The following is a 21,604-nucleotide window of genomic DNA, read 5'->3' as shown; positions in this document are numbered from 1 at the left end:
CGCCGGGAAGTTTAGTCAGAGAATGCCCGTTATTGTGACTAAACACCCTGTTTAAGGTGTGAGGGGTTGGAGAACGGGCATTCCCCGACCTAACAGTGCGCAGCATTGAATAGCTCCGGGAGCACCTTCCTGGCACTATTCAATTTGCGTTGAATTGAATCGAGCCCATAGCATGATGGGAATATATATGGCAGCTGGGAGAACCGACCCAATTCTACACCAGAAATCCTGTTCTATCCAGCCAGAGTACTTCACCTCCTGATCTGTGCACCTACTACTATTACTGCAGCTGATGGACGTAGACCTGAAGTTAATGGAAAATGGAATTATGTGAATCAATGACAATGGAGATAATGGGTCATTCTCTTGAGCAAAGATAACTTGTGGCTCTCAAGATGCTGCAGAACTACAAATCTCATTATATCCTTATAACAGGTTTCCAGTGTATGTGCCATAAGGAACATGTATGTACAAGAGACTTGTATTACCTAAATAGATCAGAGAACAGTATTGAAAGAAGACCCAAGACAAACCTACCTAATGACATAACTAAACATTAGGCTAGCAGAACATGCTGGAACATGTAGTTCCACAACAGCAGGAAACCCACATTTAACAAATGTAATATAAACACTAGCAACACAATGTAGTAATATTATACAAATTCTAGTTGTTTGTATTTTATACACTTTTTTTTTTTTCCAATGATTTTGCTGTTGGTAGTAGTTTCAAAAAATTCCCACAATCACTATTGTGTAATTCCCCCCCCTGACTCTCACAGTTGTGTTAAGCACATTCAGAATGTCTCTGTGTTACAGTTTAAATGTGTTTGTGATTTAAATGCATTTCTATTGTTTTGTGTGTTTGCTGGAGGCACTGTCCATGCATTATAGATCAACTCCAAATATAGCTTCAAGGCACTTTTAAAAGCTGCTGATGCTGTTGCAGCCTCCTCAGCAACTCTGGTTACTGCTGACAGCCTTCAGCATCATGACATCCACAGACATTTATTTATTGTACTTATTACCAGTTATTTCTATAGTGCACATATCCCGCGGTATGCAGTCTGGATGCTGACTGTCTAAATGCCGACCGTCGGCATCCCAACTGTCTAATCTCGGCAAGGGTCTAATGACAGGCATCGAAATCCTGACACCTGTCATTTTACCTACGCCGGGAGCCCGATGCCCGGCATCCCGATCAAAGGTAAGCCAGGTCCCGGGTGCAGACAGCTGCTGGAAGGGAGGGTTAGGGTTAGGTACCCCCCAGGAAGACTTGGGCTGTGGGGAAGTGGGGTTAGGCACTTTGGGGGAGGTTAGGGTTAGGCACCCCTAAGGGAGGGTTGGATTAGTTAGTAATTACCTTAGCTGCTGTCAGGATCTTCACTGGTGCCGGTCTTCCGCCGTCGGGATTTGGACATGCGTCCGGCGGTATTTCATACTGATCCCTATCCCGCAGCCCTGTACAGAGAATATATCGGTCCCTGCCCCAGTGGAATTTGCAATCTATGTTCCCTACCACATGGACACACACACTGGGGTTACTATTTTCTTTTTTAGTCAGAAGCCAAATAACTTACCAGTATGTTTTTTGGAGTGAGGTAGGAAACGGCGCAAACACAGAGAGAACATACAAACTGCACACAGAATAATGCCTTGAATTATGAGAAGCAGTAATGCTAACCACTACGTCTACAATGCTGCCCGCAGAATTAATTTCAAGGATGCGATTGCACGGTGTAATATTTTGCTTTGTAGCTTCCAATTACAACCAGAGAGCTGGAGATGTGTAGAGCCAGGCGCGGGGCTGGGATCAGTGTAGAGCCAGGCGCGGGGCTGAGATCAGCACCTCGGACAGGGGCTCGGCTGGGATCAGCACCTCGGACAGGGGCTCGGCTGGGATCAGCACCTCGGACAGGGGCTCGGCTGGGATCAGCACCTCGGACAGGGGCTCGGCTGGGATCAGCACCTCGGACAGGGGCTCGGCTGGGATCAGCACCTCGGACAGGGGCTCGGCAGGAATACAGGGACCCGGCTGGGATCAGCACCTCGGACAGGGGCTCGGCAGGAATACAGGGACCCGGCTGGGATCAGCATCTCGGACAGGGACCCGGCTGGGATCAGCATCTCGGACAGGGACTCGGCTGCGATTCCTGGGACAGTGAATCGGATTGGATTTCGGGCAGCCCCGTCACTGTACCCTCGGTCTGGCAGCAGGAACAGGACAGATGAAACCAGCTCGGTCGCTTTTGAAGTCTCTCCGGGGCTATAAATATTCTCTATTAGCAACCGGCACAATGTTACAGCCAGCAACATGCGACATTTTTTTCTAGACTGAACCCCTCCAGTCCCCGGATCACTCCAATAATGTGTTCTGACCTCTCGCCGTCAGCACCGAGCTCAGCAAACCCCCCCCAGTACTGTGTATAAAGGACCGATCCTGCGCTAAGAGTACCGGGGATATTATTTGTGCAGCACAGTGATACAAAGTATAGGAGAGAGGCTGCACTTCCGCCATCAGCCGCATGGGGCGCTGCACGTGCCCTGAGATCACGCTCAGAAAGCAGAAGGACTTTCCGGAGAGAGCTGCATCTGCTGGCAGCGGAGAAGGGAGCCCGGGGGAGAGTAGGGATCATCGGGACCCGGACATTGCACCGGCTGAAGCTGCATCTCCACAGAGGAGTGATCATTGCACAGGGCCCGGAATCACATCTGCACCCGGCAAGGGTCAGAGCAGGGGTAGGGTAATCAGACGCTGCTGGAAGTGCCCCTGTGTCTAGCAAGTGGTTCCCACGACCCTCCCTTCTCCACGGAATACTGCCACCCAGCAGCGAGGGGATTCAAGAAGTTTGAGGAGTCAGTTGCAATTTGAGGATCAGAGATCAGATCAGGCGATTGGTATATTAATGGCTTTATCAGCAATGGGTCGGCATGGAGAGGGCATGTTACGTGGGGGATCCGGTGTCTGCTGACCACCATCACATGTGGGGAATCCGGTATCTGCTGACGACCGTCACGTGTACAATCACAATGTGGTCTACCCAGACACAATGAAGTCCTGATCTCGGGTCACAATGAGCCCATACAGATGAGTGCAATGTGCTTTCGGGAAGTTACACCTCCCATATTTATATATTTTCCTGTGAAGCTGCAACTGATGTACTCCAAGCTGTGTGTAATATGGTCAGCACAGAGATATCAGTTGGTCAGAAGCTCTGGGTGTAGAAAATTACCTGGATGTACCCTACATCACCTCGGGTCTGCACCAAATTATACCGAATGTACAATAAGGCACCGAGAGTGCGGAAGAGCTTGGTAAGATCTTTGTCAGTAATGTACTGTACCCAGTCTATGCTAAGTAACCAACAAATGAGAAGGTTGGCTTGTAGACTATGCCAGCTGATGGCTACCAGCACTAATCTCTATTGGGAGAACCTGGAAACTAACCTGACAGCCATCCATTATTTATATAGTGACCTATGGTCCAAGACAAATTATGACCATGGAGCTGGGTTAATGTTCTTTTTCTGTTCTTTCTTCCACAAAATACATGTACACAAAATGATGTTCAACTAGGCTTCCCCTTTGTCCTGTCTGTTACCAGTGGGCACAACTGGCTGGATTTCCGATGGGCTGTCATTATATAAACTTAATAGATCATTTTAGACCATACAGATAATCAAGATCTGTTTTCAGGTGACCCCTACAGCTTAGACCTCATGCTTTCTACACCCACCATGCACATTGGTTGGTATTTAAAAACTAAAGTTGATACTTTGATCTTTGGGACCTAAATGAACACACTGGGGAGCCAATACACCTTGAGATCGGTGTCCTACTCATTGCTGCCCAGGGGCAGAGAATGGCTTGTCGAGGTGGCTGTTGCTGTGGTTTTGGTCACCTGAATGAAGACAATGGTCGGTTCCTATTGTTGGCAATCCTAATCATCCTTTACTTGCTTTGTGGAGCTGCTGTATTCTCAGCTATTGAGCAACCCAAAGAAAAGGAAGCCAAGGAAAGGTGGCAGCATAAGTTTGACAACTTCACACAGAAATATAACCTTAGCAAAAGTGACCTCCGCAACTTCCTCCGTGAATATGAGGAGGCCAATGTGGCTGGAATTAGGGTGGACACCATTAGGCCCAGGTGGGATTTTACTGGAGCGTTCTACTTTGTTGGAACCGTAGTCTCGACAATTGGTAAGTAACAATTTTACTGACATTATATTGACTTGTCTAAATCTATGGCCACAATATATGCTACAAAGGTTTATATGAAAAAGATAAAGTAAAGTTATGGACACTGAAGACAGATGTTGTTTTCCACATATTATTTACTGATCTCTGATTTGCTTTTGGTTACATTAATAATTTTCAAGACATGCTTAGGTTTGCAGTTAATAGTATTGCTATTTTAAATTCCAAAAGCAAAACCATCAACCATTGGTGGCTTTGAAAAGTCCACATTTTGTAAGTATACTCTTAAGATCTAAACTTGGGTACCTTATATTATACAGTAAGTACATGAGTGCAACTGCTGAGTATGTAATCTATTCCTTTATATACAGATGAACACATGCCATCTGTTGAATATTTAACAGAATATATAGTTTAACTGTATTTTAATCTCCCATTCAAATAAAAAGTTCTGTTCTCTAATATTCTAATATATTCACAGGAGTTTAGGGTTATTTTATGGAGTACATTTAGGACTTTTGGATGACCGTCTGATCAGCATTGAGCTTTTTAATATGTAGGTTCATGAGGTCATTTATTGCCTCGGTGCAACACAGAATCTGCTCTGAACCCATTGTGCTCCTTGATTTCCACCAAAATAAGTTATGTTTTTAGAGTAAGGTGACAGTAAGGGAGCAGAAGTTTATACAGATTAAGGGGAGGAATTGGGCAGGGTGAAGGGCTGTTCTGCAGACCAAGGCAGAAATGAGAAGTTATTTTGCAGAACATGATTACTGAATTGAGATAGGAGAGGGGACAATTTTATGAGTAGTCTATGCTGGTGGCTCATGTCCATATTCACTCTGCAAAAGGACTTGAATTTTGCTCCAGCTTTCACTACATAACTTGTGGTCTTCAGGTCTTGTCCATATTTTTAATTGGACCCAGTTTACTCCTTCAAGTGATACATTGACAGAGAAGGGTACACTCCAAGCAATGTAACAAAAAGCTTTGGACAAAAGAAAGTAAGTAATAAAGACTGGGTAAATGTTTAAATCCATAAATGAGGATAAGCCTAGAAGTATTTTAGGAGAACATCTGAAAAGTTGTATTTAATAATTAGGGAATACTGGGAAGTGCCAGGCTGGGCCTTTGATGTGATATTTACACTCTTGTACAATGAGCCTCTTCAGATTTTTCCACCTGACATCTGGACCCCATCATAACTTGCGGAGACATCTCCTGGGAGCAGGCACACCTCTTCTCGTGCGATGAGCTGATATTCCAGAAATGAAGCCAAGGAGTGCTGCAGCATGCATCCTGTAATCTATCCAGTATTTCAGCCAAAATCCGAGTTGTACAACTGGGGAGTAATATCAGACACTTATCAGCATCCAGGTGTAGAAATCAGTTTGTTTATTTTTGGGACCCATCTCACTCAATTAAATATTTAAAATAAGGGAGAAACCTCACTTTAAAACCCCAATTCTTGTTTCTCTTGTCACAAAGCCTCATTCCAGGTGAGAGTTGTGTGTCTGCATGGCTGTGTGTAATGTAGTGACTCAGAGGAGAGCTCATCTCTGAGGCAGTTTATTGTAAGTGACAAGAATGTGCAGAACATATGTTTCTAGTCATGTAAAACAAAATGTTCTCTGCAAAGTGTAGGGGAAGTCTCAGTGCTGTCTGTTCTTCCACCTGTGATTGAGACAGTTGCAGCGAATTATGGGGTTCACAGTGACACTTTGAGAATACAGTTATTAATACATTTCCAGTTTCCTCTTCAAGGAGTTTAAGTTCCCTGGAGATAAAGATAGAAGTGTTTCAGCAAATTGTGGTATAAAAATCAAAAATTCTGTCCGTAGCTCTCTTGGACATGAATGAGTTTGTCATAGGATGAGAATCTACATAAATCATTGGCAGATATATTACAAGTTTTACAGCCACTAAAATCATTTCTTTTATTTTGAGAATTCTGTTCTTCATTTTGAAATTTCAGAAGTTCTGATCTTCTTTGCCTGCATCAGAGCTTGATGTAATTTCCACGTATATCTGTCTCGTCCTGTTGCAGTTGAGTCATACACAAAGAGCTGTTTGTCTGTGTTTGTGCCAGAGGATCTTTGTTCATGAGATCAGAAATTATGCAGCGAGAGAACAGAACAAAATCTCTGTAACTTTTCTCTGACACCTGCTCTCACACCCATCGAGCCTGTGATGGGGGCGTTTCGGAGCAGCTCTGGCAGCCATGAGGCGCACTATAAATGGGCACCCTTCAATGCCAGAGTATGGTGGCCAGTGTTCACTCAATGCTGCCATGGCTGGGAACATGCAGAATCCTTCTTCTGTAACCTTCTGGATGCTGGCACCTTAGACTATATCCTCGCTACCCTTAAATAGCACCCTCATTAGTAATCATGTGGTTATGTAAAGGGAGATCATTGCTTAATAGCTGTAAGCTATATAATTAGACATTGTGAATATTGTATATACTATGGGCCTGATCCAGCAAGGATCGCAGTTGCTTATACATACGCTATCGGCCAATTAATTCACACTGCGCGAACCAGCCGCTGCGATCGGGACTGCGATCACAGTGACCATGCAGAGTGATTGACCGTGCCATTTGTGGGTGGTGATGGGGGGTGGTCAGGCGAACGCTGGCTTGCCAGTGCATTTCAACGGTGTTACAGGGGTGTGCATAAATTAGCCACTGCGATACCAGATGCAGCCTGATAGCGTGCGCTGAAGTTAGCAATTCCTGAGTAAGCTCTAAACTGCCTTACCTGTGCGTATGGGTCCGAAGTTACCAATTGTTTCGCTATGTTACCATGGTATACGGATGTGAGTAAGGGAAAGTGGGCGGTCTTATATTCTGCGATCGCAAACATTTGCATATCACCGCTGATATTAGCAACTCCTTGCAGAATTATGCCCTATATGCACCAATGCTCTTCCAATGCCTTATTAGAAAGATGGAGAGAATAGATTATGGAGTTCCACCACTGCCGTAAAAGAGTTCTACAGCAGAAAGAAGGTGAGTTTCCAAGAATATTGATCCCTAGCTCCATTTTGTAGGTAAAACAAAGTCCCTGAATTGCTGCATAAGGTTCAGTGGTTACAGTTCTTCCAAAGTGCAGATATTTGTCAGGATGCTGCTTTGTCTTATACATCTGGTGTGATGTTGGGGCACAAACGTTTTCCAGAGAGAAAAGGAGGATGTTCTTAGGAGTCAGCAGGACATTTACTTATCAGAGGTTATCCTGAATGTACTCCAGATGTGTGATCATTCCTGCTTACAGGACTTCCAGCAAAGTTTGAATACATTTAGAAACCTGATGTATCTCTTAGTAAGGACATGATACCATCTGTATAGAAGCTTGTAGGCTTTTTCTTAATTCATACATCAGAGATCTGATCATTTATTTCTGAATACAAACCAGGAAATTAGAGCCAATTAGAAAACTAGTTCAGGCAGGTAATGACACCCCATTATACTGACATCTTACTATACCAACACACCACTATACTGACACCCCAGAATACCAAAATCCAATGCACTATACCAACACCCCTGTATGCTAACACCCCACACACTGTACCAACACCACAGTATGCTGATACCACACACACTATACTGACATCCTATGAACTATAACGACACCTCTGTATGTCGACAGCCCACCCACTATACCGACATCCCATACACTATGCCGACACCCCACGCACTATACTGACACCTCTGTATGCCGACATCCCATGCACTATACCGACACCTCTGTATGCTGTCATCCTACGCACTATACCGACACGCCAGCATACTGACATTACACACTGTAGAGACACCTTATATTAATACCCTGAAATCCTGTCACCCTAACTCACTGCATTCTATTCTGCCCCTCTCTGACACTTCATAATCTCCTCTCCAACCCTCACACTGCCCTGACACCCTTCCACATTGTATGATGATGGTTTATGCTCCGCAAGTAGTAACATCCTGCACATGATCTGCACCTGTGCTGCCGTGACACAGAAATAAGACCCGAATTGGCAATTACATGGCAGTGTCACATGCACACCGTGGTTCCGTTCTGCTGTTTAGACAATGAAGGTGTCCGCTGACTGAGGTGCTGTACACATAAAGCTGTCAGTGTTTTATCGCTGTGTGTGTGGTAGCCGGTAGATGTAATGTACTGTCACATTGTTGGCAGTAAGCCGAGAGCAGAATGAGGGATATTGTTACTGCGCCAGCTACCAGCACCTGTCCTGCCTATTTCCCACATTAATTAGTCCAACCATATTCCCGTGCCTGGATCACATAGCCTGCGGGAGACTGTTGCTGGCTCACAATGCAATGCATGACTCTGGGGCTGATATCATTCTTAGAGCAAAATGTAAAAGGGTCCAAGTTTTTTGAAAATGCGCAAGTATGGTGAGAACATACAAACTCCTATGTTTCTCTCACCCCTGCAACTCACATCCAGATGTTTTCCCATTGAAAACAGACAACTCAGTCAATATAATCCGATACAATATAAATCCATGCATGTACCTGTATACTCTATATACTCTACACGCTGTCATGTCTCACCCCATAGGCCTTACTGTCACTTCTAACATATCGCTGCTTCCAGACACTTTATTTATTGATTAAAGTTAATGAATACATGAGACAGACGTTTGGTCTGATTCTGACGTGGGAGCTAAGCAAAAAAAGTAGTAACTTCGTACCTGGAACAAACTATGTTGCAATACAAGGGGGCAAATACATTTATTGCATCTGCATGCAGGGTAAATACTGGCTGCTGCTGCATGTAACCCACACATGCTGGGCAGCTTTATCCTTACACTGAGCTAGGACACGTCCCTCCCACATCTAACTCTCTGCACATTGTACATCTGCCCCCTGCAGTGCAGCACGGTGTTACCCAGGGGCACAGTTACTGGCTCTATCAGAGTCAGGGTATCACACATGCTGGGCAGCTTTATCCTTACACTGCAATGTAGCTCTGAGCTAATACATGTCCCTCCCACATCGATCTCTCTACACATTTTACATCTGCCCCCTGCAGTGCAGCACGGTGTTACCCAGGGGCACATTGTACATCTGCCCCCTGCAGTGCAGCACGGTGTTACCCAGGGGCACATTGTACATCTGCCCCCTGCAGTGCAGCACGGTGTTACCCAGGGGCACATTGTACATCTGCCCCCTGCAGTGCAGCACTGTGTTACCCAGGGGCACATTGTACATCTGCCCCCTGCAGTGCAGCACGGTGTTACCCAGGGGCACATTGTACATCTGCCCCCTGCAGTGCAGCACGGTGTTACCCAGGTGTACATTGTACATCTGCCCCCTGCAGTGCAGCATGGTGTTACCCAGGGGCACGGTTACTAGCTCTTTTTTTTTATTTGCTCCCAACCCCGAATCGGCACCATTGACAGGCATTAAACCACATAAAAGCAACTTCAAAATGCTTCTAAGTAGACACATTTATCTAACTTTTGAGGAAAGGCCAATATGTACAGTATATCTACTTCATCTTATAAAGATCTTTTTTTTTTAAGTGTATTCTTTAAATAAACTAATTACAGTACAATAAACTAAACATCTTCAAAGAATTTCTAGAGGAAACCTGTACAGTCAGATTGTACATAATCCCCCTATTGTTTACCCTGAACATCTGATAACTGTCTGTAGATAATAGCGTTATAACAATTGGTCCATGTTCATCAAAAAAGTCAGTTGATCCCTGTCCTGTTTCCATTCTCCAGACGTCACGCTGCGCAATTAGTGTAATTACTGAGATAAGACAGCTGGGGAGAAACCACCTTGCTGTCAATATTGTAATATATTGACTAAACAAGTAAATAATTCATGTTATTGTGCTTTCTGGTTAGCAAATACCTGACCTGCGTTATTGTAATTGTAATGAAAAATGTCCATAGAGGGCCTGATTCAGCACGGATCGCAATTGCAGCTGCGTAATAGCACACAATGAAGCTGCAAATATATGCTAATGTCTGCCAGACGCCCACTACCGCTTTCTCATATACGTAATACCACGCAGTCCTGCGTACACATATGTAACATCAGCCACAGCACTATCAGCATAGAGACACCCACTACTGCTTTCTCACATCTGTAATACCTCACAGTCCTGTGTATACATCAGCCACAGCACAGCCAGCATAGTCACCCACTACTGCTATCTCACATCTGTAATACCTCACAGTCCTGTGTATACATCAGTAACATCAGCCACAGCACAGCCAGCATAGAGATGCCCACTACTGCTATCTCACATCCGTAATACCTCACAGTACTGTGTATACATCAGTAACATCAGCCACAGCTCAGCCAGCATAGACACGCCTCTACTGCTATCTCACATCTGTAATACCTCACAGTCCTGTGTATACACCTGTAACATCAGCCACAGCTCAGCCAGCATAGAGACACCCACTACTGCTATCTCACATCTGTAATACCTCACAGTCCTGTGTATACATCAGTAACATCAGCCACAGCTCAGCCAGCATAGAGACGCCCACTACTGCTATCTCACATCCGTAAAACCTCACAGTCCTGTGCATACATCTGTAACATCAGCCACAGCTCAGCCTGCATAGAGACACCCACTACTGCTTTCTGACATCTGTAATACCTCACAGTCCTGTGTATACATCTGTAACATCAGCCACAGCTCAGCCAGCATAGAGACACCCACTACTGCTATCTCACATCTGTAATACCTCACAGTCCTGTGTATACATCTGTAACATCAGCCACAGCTCAGCCAGCATAGAGACACCCACTACTGCTATCTCACATCTGTAATACCTCACAGTCCTGTGTATACATCTGTAACATCAGCCACAGCTCAGCCAGCATAGAGACACCCACTACTGCTATCTCACATCCGTAAAACCTCACAGTCCTGTGTATACATCAGTAACATCAGCCACAGCTCAGCCAGCATAGAGACGCCCACTACTGCTATCTCACATCCGTAAAACCTCACAGTCCTGTGTATACATCTGTAACATCAGCCACAGCTCAGCCAGCATAGAGACACCCACTACTGCTTTCTGACATCTGTAATACCTCACAGTCCTGTGTATACATCTGTAACATCGGAGAACATCGGCACAGCATGCACAATTACAGCCGCCCTGACCTTACTCAGACATTGCTAATCTCGTAGCTCGCAGTGAGTACTCAGGCTGCGTATGCCGTCACAGTGGCTAATTTATGCACGTCCATGCAATGGCTTTCAAATGGACAGGCACGCCTGCATTTCTCCAACCACTCCCAAATTCTGATGACCTGTCACTCACTCTGTGATGGATTCCTATGTGTGCGCTTAATTGCAGTGTGATCGCTGCGCACGCTCAATGCGGTGTATATGTCTGCGCAGTAGGCAACAATCGGCCAGAACTGCATACGCAATTGCGATCCGTGCCGAATCAGACCCAGAGTCTGGTACATCTATGAGGGTGTGGTATGAAAGCTGACATTCAGAATGTCGACACCAGAATGTCAGAATGGACTATGGGTTGACAAGTGATATGTTGACATGGTAAAAATGTTGACATGTGGTTTTTTTGCCTCATACCTCTTGCCTCAATACGCCACGTGGTGCGAGATGCCTGGAGTCACCAAGTTCTGTGCTGAAAATGCGTTTGACTAGTGGCGATGTAACGTAATAGGACGCACCAGGAGACTGTACTGATTAATATAATTTGTGACACTTGTCTATCTGTGTGTGACTGGGGGCCTGATTCAGCAAGGAACGTTATTCTGCTTATACGCACGTAACTGAGTTGCTAATATCAGCGGTGATATGTAAATGTTTGCATTGCTATTGCAGCCTGACATAAGGATGCCCACTTCCCCTTACTCACCTCCAGATACTTGCCCAACATAGCAAAACAATCGGTAACATTGGACCCAGACGCACAGGTAAGGAAGCCCAGATCTCGCTCTGGAATTGCTATCTTCAGCGCACGCTATGAGTACTCAGGAGGCGTCTGGTAGCGCAGTGGATAATTTATGCACGCCCATGCAACTGCGTACTGGCGCGCCTGCATTCACCCGACCACCCCCCATAACCACCCACAAACGGCACATCTGTCAATCACTCTGTCATTCGTCTGTGTAGCCTCTGCATACACCGTTCTGACCGCAGCATCTGGCACGCCCACTGCGTTGCATACAGTGCAAATGAATCAACCAATTGCGTGCGTATGTGCAACTGCGTTGCTTGCTGAATGAGGCCCTGAATCTGTATACGAAGCACAACGGAACTTGGTGTGGAACGAATCCACGGCCACTGCATTGTAACAGTTTGTATTAGAGATGAGCGGCTCTGTTTTCTGAGAAACCAAACACACGTGAACTTAGGGGATCTGAGTGGATTGAAATCCCGGCTCGGATCTTCTGGCCAAGTTTGGATCCCAGAATGAAGCGAAATTTCGTCTTCCCAGCATCAGATCTCGCATGTTCTTCTTCAGGGTCTATAAGGATCCACAGGGATACCATGGGGATATTATGGTTGGCGAGATCCAGGCACCAAACCGTTAAAGTTTTTAGTTCCCAGGATGCATCGGGTCCTCCTCCTCCATATATACCCCACCCCTAGCCACAGGCCTTCAGTTGTTCGTTTGGTGTAGCAGGATTACGGCGCACCTTTGTAACAGGGGACTGCTCGGGCAGTTCTAAGCTTTTATTTTATGTTTTATTTTATTTCTATGTCTTTGGGTTGGTAGTACTAAGCATCTGAATTAAGACGCATGTACTGCGATCCATCTATCTCCACCTGGCTACAACACCAGTAACTGGGCTGGTGATTCCGGCGGATCACGGCTGAGCTTGCTAGCAGCAATGCTGGGATCCAGACTGCACATGGACGCAAGGAGATGTTAGACAAGATGATTCCTCGCTTACGAGGAATCTCGTATGGCAGTCCTTGCTTCTGGCACTGGATATGCACCAGAAGCCGCTGCAGTCAGGACCCAGGAGCATCCGCCTCCTCAATAGACCGCCGGGGTCTTATCGTCTGATGCTGGGGATCTGCAGCAGATGCATATCTGCTGCTGCGAGGCCAGCGTACCTGACTGGTTGATGCAGCTTAGGAGAGGTAGGCGCTCCCCTGGAAGCTCCTCCCTCGACCCAGACGCAGTCCCTACAAAGAATTTTGCGCATCTGGGTTGCTCCGCCTACCCTCCACGTGTATGAGACGCTCACAGTCCACGCTCATTGTGCTGCTGTAGCTGTTAGTTTCAGGAGGGTTTGGGTCAGTCTCCCTGTATACCTCTCCCTTGGTTAAGGTATATAGTGCTCTATATCCTACCATTCCTGGTGTTTGTGTAGTTGATTTAGAGTTGATTGTAATAATATTACATATGCATTGTATGTGACTGTAATAATATTACATATGCATTGTATGTGACTGTAATTATATTACATATCCAGTGTATGTGACTGTAATAATATTACATATGCATTGTATGCGACTGTAATTATATTACATATGCAGTGTATGTGACTGTAATTATATTACATATGCAGTGTGTGACTGTAATTATATTACATATGCAGTGTATGTGACTGTTTGCTAGCTGCTAGCTGTATAAACACTGTCTTTTATTTATGTCTGTCAGTTATAACTATCACTCCATCCTCTTGGGGTGGAGATTTTTCTCTGAGTACTAAACATTCATTAAGATTGTGTGAAGGCTGTCACATAACATTGCAATTATTACCTTTATTGAACATGTGAAAAGATAAAGGGAAACAGGAGAGGAAGCCTACTGTGTCGGTTTCATGTAAATCATGTATGGCCTGTTTGTCCACTCAGGACTTAAAGGACGGTTTGTGTGTTGTCTGTTATAAAGAGCCATCTCACCAGTCTAGTACATCTGTCCCTGGACAAGAGCCATCTTGTGTATCCTCTATGTCTAAAGTTATGAAGAAGTTTGTGGATTGTATGGCTGCTCCCACTATGCCTCCCTTGGATGGGGTGTACACAGCATGCTGTGTTTGCACCTCCTATGCATCCTTCCTGGAAGGATGTTTATGGCCATTCTAGTCAGAGTATGGCACCATCTGATGTTGAAAGCAGACCGGTAGTTACTAAGGCGCCTAAGCGCAAGTTATCTTTTTATCAGTCTGCCCGACATATGGATACCGACGCATCATCAGAGGAATCGGATAATGCGCAGGGTTCTTCTCCAGGGTCTAGCTCGGAGGAGGAGGACCATCCGTCCACAGTGGATGTTCCTTCTTTGGTGAGGGCAGTTAAATCAATCCTAGATATTCAGGATGCTGAACCAGCTCATAGTAAGAAGTGTCCAGTGTTTAATCACCACTGGAAGTTGGTCAAGATGGAGTGTCCTATATCTGATCAGCTCCCTGAGCTTATGGATGAGGCATGGGGTAACCCTGACAAACTGTTTTATGTGAATAAAAGAATAGCATTGTTGTATCCTTTCCCAGCTTCTGTATGTACTAAGTGTGGATGCGCCTCTGACTCATGTAATCAGAAATGCTACATTGCCTATTCAGTCAGCATTCCATGGATAAAATGATTGAAGCATGTCTTAAAACTATTTTTTCATCATCTGGAGATATTACTCATCCAGCTATGGCTGGAGAATAGGTAGCCAAAGCTGTTAAAGATTGGATAGGGGCATTGGAAGATCTCTACCAGATGTTACCAGAGAACAGATGATTTATATCTCCCACATACGTGAAGCGGCTTCCAATCTGGGAGGAGCTGCAGTAGATGCTGGAATTTTAGCTTCTAAGGCATCAGCAGCTTCAATAGTGGCACGCAGGGTCCTTTTGGTTAAGATTCTGGAAGGCTAAGGTACTTTTTGGAGCAGAGTTAGATAAACTGATAGCTACTCTGGTGGTTTCAAAGTCAGCAGGTCTGCCATCTACGGCAACAATAAAGTCTAGGCAGGTTTCTTTTCGGCCCTTCCTTACTCAGGGACGAGCAGGGGTACAGTCTTCCTCTAAGCCGACTAGTTTTCACAAAACAACAAGGCGACAAACTAAGTGGTCTGGCCTGGCAAGACATCTAGCTTCTAATCCAGACAACAAACCCTCGGCCTGATGGGGTGGGCCGCTTCCTGGGGGATCCCAGGGTGGGAGGCCGACTTCTTCAGTTTGTGGATTATTGGTGTCAAACAACAACAGATGCCTGGGTCTGAGAGGTGGTCTCTCAGGGGTATGCCCTCACTTTCAGGAGGTATCCTCCCCAGAAGTTTTTTTTTGCAAATATCCTCCATCAGATGCGGTCAAAGCCTTGAACCTTCAGGAAGCCATTCACTCCCTGCTGCAGGCGGGGGTAATAGTCCCGGTTCCTGTGTTGCAACAGGGAAGGGGGTTATTATTCCAATCTATTCCTGGTTGAGAAACCGAATGGGGCTCTTCATCCTATAATAAATCTAAAAACCCTCAACAAATTTATTCTTGTACCCAAATCTTGTATGGAAACTCTCCAGTCAATTATTTTGGCAATGGAGCCAGGGGATTACATGATTTCCCTGGACATTCAGGATGCAAATCTACATGTTCCTATTACACCATCCCATCAACTATTTTTATGGTTTGCTGCCCTTCAGCAACATTACCAATTTCAGGCTCTACCCTTTGGCCTTTCTACGGCTACCCGGGTATTTACCAAAATAATGGCAGTCATGCCTGCCTTATCTCAGGCTTCAGGGAGTCAGAATACTGCCATATCTGGACGACCTTCTGATATTGGCGCAGACTCCGGTTGTTTTACAAAACCATCTTCAACTGACCATAGCCTGCCTACAAAAGCACATCTGGATCATCAATTGGAAAAAATAATCACTTTCTCCAACACAGCAAATGGTAAATCTGGGAGCTCTTCTGGATTCTCGGGCACAAACTGTGTTTCTGCTAGAGGACAAGATTGTGGCCCTTTCATTGTGAGTACGCAAGTTAGTCAAGCGAAGGGTATCCATTCTGTTAGCAATGCAGGTCCTGGGATCAATGGTATCCACTTTCAACATGGTGGGGTATGCTCAGTTTCATTCCAGGCCTCTGCAAAAATTGATTCTCTCCAAGTGGAACAGACAGTATCCTCTAAAAAAAAAGTCCCAAAGGATCATTCTAACTCCAGATGTTTGTCACTCCCTCCTGTGGTGGCTGAGAAAGGATCATCTAAACCACAGGTTCTCAAACTTGGTCCTCGGGACCCCAAACAGTGCATGTTTTCCAGGTCTCCTCACAGAATCACAAGTGAAATAATTAGCTCCATCTGTGGATGTTTTAAAATGTGTCAGTGAGTAATGAATACATCTGTGCACCTGCTGGGTGACCTGGAAAACATGAACTGTGTGGGGTCATGAGGACCGAGTTTGAGAACCACTTGTCTAAACAAAGGGTGCCCATTCTGTATTCCAAATTGGGTGCTTCTCACTACCGACGCCAGGCTTTGCGGATGGGGGGCAGTGACAGTTTATCACACCTTTCAGGGAAGATGGACAAATCCGGAAAGTCATCTGCCTTTAAACATTCTGGAACTGCGAGCAGTATGCAAAGCACTTGTCATGGCACAGGACCTGCTCCAGGGCAAGCCGGGCCAAGATCCAGTCTGACAATGCGACTGCAGTGGCCTACCTCAATCATCAGGGAGGCACAAGAAGTTACACAGCCATGATTTGGTCAGAACATCATCTTCCGGCCATCTTGGCAATATTCATACTGGGAGTACTCAATTGGGAAGCAGACTTCTTAAGTCATCAGGACATACATGCCAGAGAGTGGGCTTTCCATCTGGGAGTGTTTCAGCTCCTGGTAAACAAATGGGGTCTACCAGAAATAGATCTCATGGCATCATGTCACAACCACAAGGTCCCCAGGTACGGGTCTCGGTCTAGAGACCCATCAGCAACCTTTGTGGATGCAATGGCAGTAAGATGGGACTTCAAGCTGGCGTATCTCTTTCCTCTGATTTTCCTCCTCCCAAGAGTTCTCAGGAAATTCAAGCAGGAAGGCGGAACAGTAATACTGGTGGCTCTGGCTTGACACAGACGTCATTGGTTCACCGACATACAGAATCTATCAATAGACAATCCGTATCCTCTTTCCTCTATGACAGGATCTGCTAATGCAGGGTCCTTGCCGATATCCGGACTTACTTCGTCTGGCTTTGACGGTGTGGCTCTTCAATCTTCCATCCTAAGAGCGGAAGGTTTTTCCAGTTCTGTAATTCAAACGATGCTTAGGGCACGAAAGCATGCCTCTACCTGCATCTATCACAGAGTTTGACATTCTTTTGGTCAGTGGTGTTCCCATAGGAAGTATGATCCTAAGGTGTTCAGGATTTCCAGGGTACTGGCTTTTCTACAGGTGAGTTTAGACCGTGGTCTTCACCTGGCCACTTTGAGAGTGCAAGTTTCTGCCCTGTCAGTCTGCTTCCAGAGGAAGATTGTCTCATTTCCAGATGTCAGAATTTTTTTCAAGGAGTTCTGCGAGTTCAGCCTCCTTTTGTTCCACCAGTAGCACTGTGGGATTTGTCTTTGGTTCTTAAAGGGTTACAAGCTTCCCCATTTGAACCTCTGGACTGTAGATTTGAGATGGTTGACAGTGAAGACACTTTCTCCTCGCTATCTCTTCTGCACACAGAGTCTCTGATTTGGCAGCTCTTTCTTGTCGCACCCTATTTTAGATTTTTCACCACAATAAAGCTGTTCTTCGTACAAGGGAGGGTTACCTTCCTAAGGTAGTGTCCCGTTTTCATGTGAATGAAGAAATTGTAGTTCCAGCTTTTCAGGCTCCCGATCTTTCTGTAGGTGAAGTCTCCCTGGATGTAGTTCGTGCTCTCCGTATCTATGTGGAGCATACAAACTCTGTTAGAAAATCAGATTCTCTTTTTTTGTATTATATGGTTTTCACAAACGAGGATGGCCAGCTAACAAGCAGACCCTGGCTCGATGGTTACGCATGACTGTCTCTCAGGTGTACACACAAGCTGATCTCCCTGTCCCAAGCACAGTGACAGCACATTCTGCTTGGTCTGTAGGGCCATTGTGGGCATCTAGGCGTGGTGCTTCTGCTGAAGAATTGTGTAAGGCAGCCACGTGGTCATCTGTCCACACTTTTTTCTTAGGTTCTATGCCTTTGATACTTTTGCCTCTCAGGATGCTTCCTTTGGGCAATGAGTTCTCCTTTATGCTCGGATCCATCCCCCACCCTAGAAGAAAATTTGAGTTATGGTAGACTTGCCTAGATAACTTTTTTTTTTTTTTTCGAGGTCCATAGGGTCTACAGGGCACCCGCCCTGATGCATCTGGTTGTATGGGTAATTTTTTCTTTTGTTCACTGATTCCCTCATCTTGTATAAGAGTGTTTCTGATGTATGATTGCTTTCCTTCTCCTGCCTTGAGGCTTGTTAACAAAACTGAAGGCCTGTGGCTAGGGGCGGGGTATATATGGAGGAGGACCCGAGGCATCCTGGGAGCTGAAGCTTTAACGGTTTGGTGCCTGGACCTCTCTAGTCATAATATCCCCATGGTATCTCTGTAGACCCTATGGACCTAGAAGAAAAGGAGTTGGTATCGGGTAATTAGGTCTACAGTAAAAAGGTAGACAATGGAAATTAGACAGGCAATAGGTTGACAGGGTCTAAAGGTCAACAAACTAAAGGTCAAATAGTAAGAAGGTTGACAGGTACAGAATGTTGACAGGGTGATTAGGTCGACACACAAATGGTCGACACATTTTTGTTAGGGTAAGGCTCTGAACGGAGGGTTAGGGTTAGGCACCTACTCCAACGATATATAAGAATTGGGAAATGGGGATTTAGGAGAAGGATTCCTGCACAGGTTTTAGGTGAAAAAATAGTCAATAAGCCAACAGTACCTTACAGTATGTCAATAAGAGGGGACCCTCTATATACAAAATAGGTGTTGGTGGTGCTCCCAGGAATAAAAATACAGAAATTCTAATGGAATGTTTTGTGCAGGCAAAAAAAAGAAAATATATTCCTTTTTGGGGCACTCTTATTTGAAATCTTCAATGTATGTGATATGATTATGGTGTTTAAAATATACCTTTTATTATTAAGTAACTTAAAAAATTGTGTTTATAAAGGAAGAACAAATTCCTATAGGCGAAAATATATAAGTAAATATATTTGATTCTGCTAAACAGTCCAGAAACCTTGTTTATAGAAGCTAACAAAACATTTAGGCTTCAAATGAAGTGCAATCACCACCAATCATCTGGTTTGGGCAGTGTTACCTTTTTGTTCTATAATTACTGCTCCGCTCACACTTTGTGGCAAAGGTGTCTATAATTGTGTGTGTGTGTGTGTGTGTGTGTGTGTGTGTGTGTGTGTGTGTATAGTGTTTGAGATAGGAAAACAAAACTGATATTGTACAGATCAAAATTAAGTAGAAAATATTTGTTTTGGCCAATCAATTTAGCACAGATCAAAATTGCACAGCTCCTATGTGGCAATAAAACGATATGAGTGTTCTAAAGTGTTACCCTCACCCTGCGCGCACTGTTCACCCTGCGCACACCCGTACACCCACACCTTGCACACCCGTACACCCACACCTTGCACACACACACACACTTACTGCAGCCTTTGGTCAATAAGGGTGAAAACTGAAAACAAAGCTGGGAGGTGGTGAACATGTACCGGAAATGTATGCTTTTGAGGCTAATAATACTGTAGGAAGAACAACAGACCCAAATAACACGATTTTCACTTTTTTTTTTTTTTAATCAAATTAAAAAAAAATCTGAACCAAAAATGAAAGAACCAAAATCCTTGTGAGCGGTTTTGCCAAAATCAAAACACGGTGATCTGTGCTAATAATAATAATAATAATAATAATAATAATTATTATTATTATTATTATTATTATTATTATTATTATTATCCTTTATTTATATGGTGCCACAAGTCTTCCGGAGCGCCTCACACAGGACATAAAATAATAAGTGCACAAGAAACGAGTAACTTACAGTACATCACAGTGCAGGACAAGGACACGATTTATATACATTGCTGCAATAGCGATTAAACACTCACAATAAGCAGCCGGGATTTGGCAGTCACGTGTTACAGTGGCAAACGCAGGATTTCTAGAGAGGGGTTTCCAAATGCCTGATTTTAGAGCGAGTGTGGCCAGTCCATGAAGAGGGCATAATTACCACTTAACCAGCTTTAATATGCGTCATACAAAGTGTATTGTGTGTCATAATTCCAGCAGATACAGGACCAGCGATCACAGTAAGCCATTAGGTGCGGCAGTAGGTCCATCCTGCCTGAGCTGAATGTTTTTATTTTAGATGTGGGCACCATTCCAAGAACATGCAGCACTAATAAAATTCTATTATATTTCTATTTCTATTGTGGTAATGGTGTGAGCTGGGGAGGGGGGTTTCCAGGCAGATGGAAACCTCCCTGCGTTTGCCTATGCAAGTGTCGCATATCAGTGCAGGTGCATCCAAAAAGACACCCAGAGCCAGTAGAGTAGCGCGGGACCTGGCGCGCTGGAAGGGACTGTTTGGTGCAACTGTATGAGGACACATCTAAATTTTAGGCTGACCCCTAACCCTAAAAATAAGCAAAACCCATAAATGTCGACATGAGCATGATGACCTTTTTGCATGTCGACATATTGATTGCCGACCTCAAGTCCATGTCAACTTTCAGAACCTGTCAGCATTTTGAATGTCGACCTTCTGACGGGATACTCGTCTGTATGAAGGAGTACTGTCTGTGTGTGTGTGTCTGTGTGTGTGTGTGTATATATTTATTGGCATGTTTTATGTATAACCATATGTATACAGTGTAACATGTATGTACCTGGTTATACAGTTATAGTAGTATATAAGAAAATTGTCTCCTTTTCTCTGCTGGGTGGCACAGTGGTTGGCAATGCTGCCTTGCGTCACTAGGGCCATGGGATGGATTCTGACAAGGCTCCTGTGTGGAATTTATATGTTCTCCCTGTATTCACATTTGATTTTATCCCATAGTTAAAACAATACACTGGTAGGATAACTGGTTAGTGACCACATGGACCCCAGTGTGAGTGGCAGGGAATTTAGACTGTAAGCTGCCATGGCACAGGGACTGGTGTGAATGAATATTCTATGTACAGAGATCTGCTGCCACCGCAGGGAAGGTGCTTAGGTGAGCGATGACCTGCACAAGTCTTTGGGACGCAGAATGTGAAAGGGCCTCATCCTCAGTCATGTCTCCCACATATCCCTGTATCATACTTACCGACTCTTCATCTGTCCTCCCCGGGAGAAGCCCAGAGAGAGGCAGCAGTCAAGCTGTGATTGGGGCGGGGCCCGGACCGTTTGTGGCATTAGGCCATGCCCCCACAGACAAAAATACTTGACAATCACGCATATTCAAATAGGGG

At 44.9% G+C, this 21,604-nt stretch overlaps 1 protein-coding gene across 1 annotated transcript in view; it reads left to right on the top strand.

The window, feature by feature from the left end:
* The first annotated feature begins 3,861 nt into the window (after window positions 1-3,861).
* Window positions 3,862-21,604, top strand: part of KCNK13 (potassium two pore domain channel subfamily K member 13) — a 190,248-nt gene continuing 172,505 nt past the window's right edge. Inside the window, exon 1 of the mRNA XM_088462506.1 lies at window positions 3,862-4,198. Coding sequence (XP_088318632.1) covers window positions 3,862-4,198 — 337 coding nt within the window. The remainder of the gene's footprint in view (window positions 4,199-21,604) is intronic.

This window comes from Taudactylus pleione, unplaced genomic scaffold, assembly GCF_031769625.1.
Source record: "Taudactylus pleione unplaced genomic scaffold, aTauple2 ptg001254l, whole genome shotgun sequence".
Classification (NCBI taxonomy): Eukaryota; Metazoa; Chordata; class Amphibia; order Anura; family Myobatrachidae; genus Taudactylus; species Taudactylus pleione.
Note: the sequence above shows the minus strand (reverse complement) of the source record. Positions and strands in the feature narration are given on the sequence as shown.